The 9,332-nt window shown below is 44.3% G+C and overlaps 1 protein-coding gene across 5 annotated transcripts in view; it reads left to right on the forward strand.

Annotated features, from left to right (window-relative positions):
• Positions 1 to 9,228, forward strand: part of KIAA2012 (KIAA2012 ortholog) — a 92,170-nt gene extending 82,942 nt beyond the window's left edge. For 2 of the 5 annotated variants that reach the window (XM_014528822.1, XM_014528841.1), the window contains 5 exons: positions 608 to 948; positions 2,830 to 3,032; positions 3,978 to 4,171; positions 4,980 to 5,206; positions 6,877 to 8,308. In XM_014528822.1, coding sequence (XP_014384308.1) covers positions 608 to 948; positions 2,830 to 3,032; positions 3,978 to 4,171; positions 4,980 to 5,206; positions 6,877 to 7,032 — 1,121 coding nt within the window. In that variant the 3' untranslated portion in view covers positions 7,033 to 8,308. Of the gene's footprint in view, positions 1 to 607; positions 949 to 2,829; positions 3,033 to 3,977; positions 4,172 to 4,979; positions 5,207 to 6,876; positions 8,309 to 8,352 lie in introns of those variants that run through there. The other 3 variants (XM_014528828.1, XM_014528830.1, XM_014528835.1) reach the window with 3 other exon arrangements.
• Positions 9,229 to 9,332: the final 104 nt, after the last annotated feature.

Raw genomic sequence — 9,332 nt, forward strand, 5'->3', positions numbered from 1 at the left:
GGCCAGATTATTATGACCACCCCATCAGTACTTCGTTGGGCCACCTTTTGCCTTCAATACTGTGGCGATTCTTCTTGGCATTGACTCCACGAGATGTTGAAAGGAGATGTGAGGAATCTGACACCATGCCTGATGAATAGCACTGTCCAGTTCTGTGAGATTTGATGGTTGTGGAACCAGCTGCCTGATGGCTCTTTTAACTGCGTCCCACAAATGCTCAATTGGATTGAGATCTGGTGATTGTGGGGGCCACCTAAGCAAGGTAAAGTCTCCCTCATGTTCTTGAAACCACTCCTGCATAATACGAGCACCGTGGCATGGCGCATTGTCTTGTTGGAAGAAGCCATTTACATTGGGATATGCCATCAAAATGATGGGATGAACTTGATCAGCAACAATACTTAGGTATGTTGTGCTATTCAGACTTTTGTAATGATCTGACCCTCTAGCAACTCCAGCGCAAAATTATAGCTTATTTGCCTACAAACGTCAGGTGGTCATAATAATCAGTGTGTGTGTGTATAAAATTTGTTTTAAGTTACTGAAAAGGATGCATAGAGATCACGTTTACTTAGCCACATCTCTGTCCCTGACTCTTCTCACCCAGGAAAGTCAAAGGACTCAAAGGCTAAAAAGAAACCAGAGCTAATTCCCAAAGGAAAACAATCAGGCGTCAAAAGGAAAAGGACACAGAAGGAAAGGAGGCGGGAAACAGCAGCGGAGCTGAGGGGGCCTGATGTCTTCGACACCCAGGGAACAGAAGAAGGCACCCCAGACAGAGGTTTCCTTCCTTCGGGCTTTGATGGAGAGGAGCCGTGGCTTTCTCCCAGAGCTGATGCTCAGGAGAGCCAGGTTTCAATAGATGGAAGATCACCGCCCACCCCGATTGTGACTGTCACAGGAAACACGGAATCAGAAGAAGACAGAAGCCACGGGGATCCTCCAAAGGTAGGACCCAATGTTGCTCTGGCCAGAGGGACTTCTGTCCTCACTGGTGCAACGGAGAGGTAGGGAAACTGCCCACATTCTACTGCCGTTACAGAAAACGGCTCGACTGCAGAATGGTTTACTTATTAGGCTTTGGTGCCTACTGATTTTCTGAAGAAGCCAGACCTGGTCAAAGTCATAGGGTGGCAAAGGCCCTCTGCAATGATGCATTCTGAGGTCCCCCAACTTCCAGGGCATGTACCCCACCCCTTAAAGAGCAGGAAGTTGGCACAGGAGCCATCTGTAAGGGGTACAGGCTTCACAGTTACAAGGAAAGGTGGGTTCAGGCCATCAGAGCTCAGCATATATTCTTGACTTGGCCTGAAGCTCACGCCTTGCTTGCCTCCAAAGGCGATAGAGATACCTCCTTTCTAGTCTGCTTTTCAGTGGCCCACAGCTGGCCCACAGGCGGCTTCCACACACCTGCCTTTACAGGGTGCTTTTGCATGTAAGAGCCACTTTGTTCCAGGGGCCTTGATTCCAATGTCAAGTATTTAAGAGAAAAACTAAGTGAGTATAAGGAAAATTACCCTTGAAAATCCCTGCAATTAACCAAAAGTAGTACCTTCCAGGTACATCTCTCAGTAAGACCAAAACAGCCAATTTTTCCTCAGCTATTTCTTCCACTGAGGTGAAAGTGCTGAACTGCATTTAAAAATATTGTACCCCAAAAAAAGTATCTTTAAACTCTACAAAAACACCCAGTGGTTAAACTTGCCTACGTTACATGCATATGGTACAACTCTGCTGAATCTCATTTGATCTTTACAGCCACACTTTTAGGTATGATTAGTTCCACTTTACAGACCTAGAAACTGAGGCTTGAAGGAGCTAAAAGTCTGTTGCCAGGATTATACAACCATTGAGTGGTAGAGCCAAGGCTTAAACCCAGGTCCTTTGACTCCAAAATCAGAACTCTTGTCACTATTTTAAATTATTATGTATTTATTTTATAGCCCATGGTCTTCCAAAAAGGATTTCAGAAAGATGTTTGCTTTATAGGTCTTAGTCCTCCCAGCTGCCTAGGTTACAGAATTCTGCTCTACACAGCAGATGGAAATTTCAAACTGTGTGCAGAACTTTTCTGGGCCTGCTGGATTATCAGAATTTCTTAGATTTTTTTGTCAACCGGTAGCTCCATGCTGCCTCTGCAAAGGCTAAAAAGCGAGGAAGTTTCACCCCAAGTTGGATACACATGGAAGAGTTGCCTTTCGAGCTTCCCCTCATGGGCATATTTCTGACTGACAAAGAGGCAGCAGGGAGAAAAAAGAACCTTTCATGGAAAAAGTGGGTTTGTCTGGAATGAAATGTGAGTCTGACCCATCTATACCTAAGACTGTCCCTGATGAATAGCCTTTATCTAGAACCTGGGGTACTCAGCCCTGGCTTCATCAGAGACGCTTTTTAAAACCCTAAATATGATCATTTCATTGAAATGGGTGGGGCCTTGGTCTCAGGTAATTTTTCAAAGCTCCTCAGGTGATTCTATCATGCAGCTGGGGGTGAGAAGGCTAGACATACAAACATTCTGTGCCAAACATTATGTTGACACTTTCACTATCCAGTTAATCCCAGTCATGGCCCCAAGAGAGAGATGATATTGGAGAAATGAAGCTGTGGTCTCCAAATCTTGAAGCAAGCAAGAGGGAGACTTGCACCCAGGTCAGTCCGATCCCAGAGCCCACGCTGGTGGCAGCAGTTAATGTGGCTGAGGTCAGAGTGTGGACACAACTTAATGATTCCATCTCAGAATGGAGACGACATCATCTGGGGCGGAGGGGGGCTCGCTGCTGAAACAAGCTCCCCGTAGTCCTTCGCATTAAGAACTCTCTGGTTCCTTAGGATCTCCTGGCCAAGAGGGAGCAGGAGAAAGCTCTCTGGGACAGGCAGCGAGCAGAAAGGGCCGAGATGAGACTGCTGGAGGTGGAGAGGAAGAGAAGGGAGCAGGAGGAGCAGAGACGGCTTCAGCAGGAGCAGCTGGAGAGGGCAGAGAAGATGGAGGAGGAGCTGGAGCTGGAGCAGCGCCACCGCGCAGAGGAGATCCGGTGGGTCCAGCCGCAGCCCGAGGCCACGGCCATGTTAGGAAGCAGAAGGAAAAGGCCATGTTAAGGGTTGAAGTTGGTTCTGCAGCTCATGCCCCGAAGTAAAGCAGCGTGTCTCATTTTGCTCTATCCTCAGCTAGACTAGGAATAACCTGGACCAAAGAAAATATCCAGTGTGTTGGTCATTAGGAGTTACTGCAGGTCCACGGGGCCTTCTAGGCAGGGCTCTGGGAATCAGTCAAGAAAACATTTGTTGAGCTCTGCCCACATTGTCTGCTTTACACTAGACCTGTTCATGGGCCTTGACTCACTTCATTCAATCTTCATAGCAACCCTGTGAGATGGGAGTTTTAAAATCCGTGTTATGAAAGTGGGAAAGGAAGTTCTGGGAACTTAAGGCCCTCACCCCAGAGCACAGAGCTGTGCTGAAACAGCCGGGCTTCTAGTTTCAGGCCCATTCCAGGTGTTCTAGCCTTCGCTTCCCCTGGGGAAAACCAAGTCTCCTCTGAGGAGGATGTTCCACGTGGCCTGCAAAGCCTACGACAGTGATGGCGAACCTTTTGAGCGCGGCGTGTCAGCATTTTGAAAAACCCTAACTTAACTCTGGTGCCGTGTCACATATAGAAATCTTTTGATATTTGCAACCATAGTAAAACAAAGACTTATATTTTTTGAATTTATTTTATATATTTAAATGCCATTTAACAAAGAAAAATCAACCAAAAAAATGAGTTCGCGTGTCACCTCTGACACGCGTGTCATAGGTTCACCATCACTGTCTAACAAAGACTTATATTTTTTGATATTTATATTTAAATGCCATTTAACAAAGAAAAATCAACCAAAAAAATGAGTTCGCGTGTCAGAGGTGTCATAGGTTCGCCATCACTGGCCTACGAGGATGCCCGTTTTTCCTGCCATTTCCCTGATCATCTTGTGTTTTCTCAGCTTGAGGAAACAGAAACAAGAGGAGGAGCGGCAGAGGCAGGAGGAGGAGCGGCAGAGGCAGGAGGAGGAGGAGAGAGAGCAGTGGCTCCAGCTGCAGGCGGCCCAGGAGAGGGCCCGGCAGCAGCAGGAGGAGTTCCAGAGGAGGCTGCAAGCGCTGCAGAGGAAGAAGCAGCAGGAGGAAGCCGCACGAGCTGGTGAGGGGGTTCTGGAGCGCTCTGCCCCTCCTGTCCATCTGGGCAGAAGCATCTTTCTCCCACTTTAGGTGTTCATTTGCACCTCCCAGGAGCTGTGCCTATCCTGGCTTAGTGTGTGAAGCACTGTAAATGTATGAGCTATTTTCTTTCCAAGATAACTGAAATGTGTGACTATAGTGAGTTGAGATAGATTTTTTTTTTTTTAAACTCACTTGTGGAAACGACTCTTGGCTCCTGCTCTGAACTCAGGAATCCCCTGAACAGAGACCCGGCCCTTCCCATTGCCTTTTGCATGCTGCTCAGAGCTGCCTGAATTAGAGACAGAGCCCTGCTCCCAGCTTCCTTCCCCAGCAGATGGAAACACTCAAACCTCTGGGTAGCTTCAGGGCAGCCTTTCAGGTGCTGATGTGGGCAATCTCTACAGCCTCACTTTTGAGAAGAGAAAGAAACTTCTGTGTCTGGCACTCTTTGGACTGGACAGTCCAGCTGAGTAAGCACCAAGTTTCTCCAAACCCTGACCCGATCCCCTCTCCTCAACCCATCTGCATACCACCTCAGGAGACCACTAGGCTCTGGAAAATTCTCCCCCAAGGCTTTGCACAGTGTACTGCACATAGTAGGTGCTTGATTAAGTACTCTCAGTCAGTTCACCCCCAGGGAAGCCCCAGAGGACCTGGCAGGCTGCTGGAGGGTAAGCTGCCGCACTTCTCCTGGGGAATCCCGGGGAACCACAGGCTGGAGGTGGGTCCGAGAACTGTGTTCTCCAAGAGAGACCCCTGCTGAGACCAGCCCCTTTTCTATTCGGCAGAGGCAGAGAAGCAAAGGCAGCAGGAACTGGAAATGAAGCTGGCCGAGGAACACAGGCGCCTGGTGGAAATGGCTGAAGAAGAGCGGCTAGAGTACCAACGGCAGAAGCAGGAGGCAGAGGAGAAGGCTCGGCTGGCAGCAGAGGAGAGGAGGCAAAAGGAAGAGGAAGCAGCAAGGCTGGCTCTGGAGAAAGCCATGAAACAAACCCACGAACGAGCCAGGTACTGGGTGCGTGGGCAACAGTTATATCCGGGGATTGTTCAAGGGCTTCACTGCCCGGTGCTGGTGCTTGCACCGCCCTCGGGCAAGTGAAGTTTTCCCACCCTCCTGAGCAGTTTTAAAGAACTAGAATACAGAGTCTTTCGCTACCATGTCACAGAATTTCTTCAGGGCTTACAGAACTTGTATTGAAGCTGGGAGTTCAGAGATGATCCCAGCCTCTGGTTTACAGATGAGAAAAACAAGGCCCAAAGGCAGGAAGGATCTTGATCAGGGCCAGAGGGTGAGTTAGGGGCAGTACCAGGACCAGATCGAAAACACTCCCCCCTCTAAGTCTGAACCACCTGCCTTTCTCAAGAAGTATTTATTAGGAACAGAGACACTGCTTTGGATACTGGGAATTCAGGAGTTAGGAAGAGCTCTCTTCTACCATGCCGTTTACCTGCTAGGGGAGGGGGCGGCGGGTTGGCAACATACCCTAAATCTATTTATAATTTAGCTGGCAATAAATGCTATACAGAAAAAAATTTAAACCTCTGATAGGATTGCAGGAGCCTTAGTTTAGATTGGTTGGCCAGGGCAAGACCTCTCAGATATATCAGGTGAAATCTGAATGACATGGGCTTAGCCACATAATCATCTAGGAGAAAAATATTTCAGCAGGTAAACCGGAAGTGCAAAGAGCCAAAGAAAGGAATGAGATTGGCATGTTAGAAGCATCAAAGAAAGTCAGCGTGGCTGGAAGTGAACAAGGCACAAAGAATACCTCCAGAGGAGGTTGGCGAGAGAGACTCAAACCAGATCTCACAAGGGCCTCGTCAGGAGAAAAGGCACAGAGCCAGTCATCAGGGGCCAGCGGCATTCCCCCCTTTACTCTCATACAATAGCAATGCTCAGTGCATCTTTCTGATAATAGGATCTCTTGGGTAATATGGTTTTAATCGACTCTCTAAGCTGCATCTAAGCTAATGCTCTTTAGGGGACCAGAGAGAGAAGGCAGCCAGTATTCTATTTCAAGGTTTCCCACCTAACCTTGAGTTGTTCCTCTCTTGGACTTGCCTCATCTGTTGTGTGAAGTACAAAATGGATCTTTGGTGAAATCTTGATTCAATTTCAAAATTATATATTCCACATGCCATAGCAGTAGGGCTGGATTTGTAAGTATTGAGACCAAAAGCAAGCTATTGGAGTTCCAATTTTTCACAAAAAGAAAACTGACAGGTCATCTGAGGGGCAGTTGAGCAGTTTTGTAAGGCTTCATGCAAACAGCTGAAAACAGAAAACCGAGCAGTAAAGGGATGTGTGAGTAGAGCTTCACTCCAGGGTTAGAATTTAATGCCAATTGCCTATATTTCCTCTTCACTGTGATACTGGCTCAGGTACTTTAATTTCTCTGGCCTGTTTTTCTCTCTAAAATAAGGCAGTCCCTCCCACAATACAAGTTTAAGAACTGAGAATTATGCCTTTCCTTTTACTTTCCCAGCAGGAAGCTCATGATACTAAAAACCTCATATGTAACTAAATGAACAGAGTATGATGCAAGATGCACACTAAAATGCAAGATCAGTAGTCCCAAGTCTAATTGATCACTAAAATCCAAAGTTCTTCTACTAGCTTCTAAGGACCATTTCCAGGATGTTTAATCAGTATTGGGATTTTGGGTGGGGTTGTCTCCTTAGGCAAAAGTCTGCTTTGAGGAAACATCTTCATTTCTATCAAGAACTCCACAAGGAAGCCAATGGCCTGCAGTGGGCACACAACATTTCCAGACCATGGGTCTACTCTTACTTCCAGTTCCTACAAATACCCAGACCTTAAGGCTAGAAGAAAACTAAAAAGTAAGTTGGGAGGTGGTAAAAGAAAAAGAGAAACTTCCTTCTCTAATGATGTTCCATATTGAACCCAGTTAGTTCCATCTCGTCTTGTTCACCTCAACCCACACCTAACTTCCTCCCATTCCCAACAATCCTCCCTGCCACGAATACCTTACTCAACCCAGTTAAACTCTTCACTCATCTAAATCCTTTACCCTCTCTAACATCACATGAATTCAATTCAGAAGCTTTGGTGCCTAAAATTGACCCAAAATTTCATAATTTGTTTGCATTTCAGGAAATTTCAGTAAGGCACTAACATAATCTTAGGCTAGTCCAAATACTTCATTTTCATTAATGTGTGAAAAAGTTGCAAGTAAATGGAAATTCTGTAATGCAGATTCTGATTTAGCTAAGAGCAGCTCATTCATATATTAAGAATTTTATTATATTGTCTTTATAAAGCAAAACCACATCCACCTCATCCTAAAAATCAAATGTCTATTTAAAACAACGTAATCAATTGATAAATGTTCATTTGAGCAATATGAGCTGCTTTGTGAGAGTAATCTCACACCCTCAAAGTATAGATTCTAGAACTGCACTGTCCAATAAACCATGTCGCTATTTAAATATAAGTTAAAACACTCAATTCTCCAGTCACACTAGCCACAACTCAAGTGCTCAAAAACCACGTGTGGCTTACTAGCTACCATACTGAACAGCACAAATATACAACATTTTCATCATCACAGAAAATTCTATTGGACAGCACTGTTTTAGAACCCTGAAAATTAACAAATTTTAAGGTTTGCTCCCACCTGTGATTTGAAGAATAAACCACACACGTAATTGTCCCATTTTTTTAAAAATCACACTATCAGTATCTAGGATTGATCATGGAATGATTATTAAAGAGGAGGAAAGAGCCTCAGCAAATATCTACAAAAGGATACCAAAGCAAGCATTATCTGAACCTGAACTTTCCCACAAATTTCCTTTGCCCTATGCTATACTTCATGTCCACAGCTGAAAACTTAGTATTTGCAGGGGATTCCCTCAAATTTCCCACTAATGCCTGTAAGGTACTTGCTTCCTACAGGAACTGCACTTCTACAATCCAGAAGTCAAACATAATTTTGATTCTGTATTGCTGTGTTGTTGAACTTATTAGACTTGATGCTTATTTTTAACTATGTTTTATGTAAAATAGCAATAAAATGACCCAAACATTGGCTATTAGTCATAGCGAATTTAAATGTCATGCACTTCTTAACTTTGTTGACCCTACTTACATATTTACTCATTCATTCATTCATTCATTCATTAATACTTTATCAGATGAAAAAGGAGTATCTCAAGTAATTTAACCAAGAACAGAACACTCAAGGAAAACATCCCTGTCATGGAAATTACCATTACTGACTTTATTTTCTTCCTTCTTTTACAAATTTAGGATGTTGCAGTCAAGCACTATGTAAAGTGGCTACACTAAATGTTCTTCAAGCTCCCGTCCAAATCTGATATGCTATTAAATTATTGCTGTGAAAGGCCTATTTTATCAACACTACTACACCAGATAAGCACATTTTAACCATAGCAGAATGCATTGCCTTTAGAAGAATCCAATTAACTGCAAACAAAATAGTTATTTCCCAGTAGCTAAGCTCTACTACCTAAGTGCTGAGATCCTTCACAGATGCAAACAAAAATAAGATACCAAACTACATATTCATGTATTCTGGATAGCTCAAATAGCCTACCAGGTTTGTTACTCGGGCCTGATACAAATATGCAACTCAGTGAATATTTTCTACAAATGGGCCTAATTTCTAATCACTGTTGAATATATAGTAATGTAATAAATGCCAGGTGATGGTCTAAAAGCTCTAATTTACCTAGACTATACATGTATAATACAAATCATTTTTCAGGTAGGGCTAGATATAGGTTTATAAGGCAAGCCAATTATTTTTCAACAGGTGACCTGGTTAGGGAATTTATAACAATTTATAAAATGCATTAGAGATAGGTTTTATTTGCTCTTCTCAAATGTTCAGATGGCATTCTATTTGGGATAACATGAAACTGGATTACGTGTTTGCACAGATATACTAAATTCTGTGATTTATTAAACAGTTAAGAGGTTAGCCAGCTGGTGTGCTCAGTGGTTGAGCATCAACCTAGGAACCAAGAGGTCATGGCTCAATTCCTGGTCAGGGCACAGGATTGATCCCCAGTAAGGGGTGTGCAGGAGGCAGCAAATCGCTGTCTCCCCTCTCTCTAAAAAAATCAATAAAAATAAATAAAACTTAAAAGGT

This window comes from Myotis brandtii, unplaced genomic scaffold, assembly GCF_000412655.1.
Source record: "Myotis brandtii unplaced genomic scaffold, ASM41265v1 scaffold1162, whole genome shotgun sequence".
NCBI lineage: Eukaryota > Metazoa > Chordata > Mammalia > Chiroptera > Vespertilionidae > Myotis > Myotis brandtii.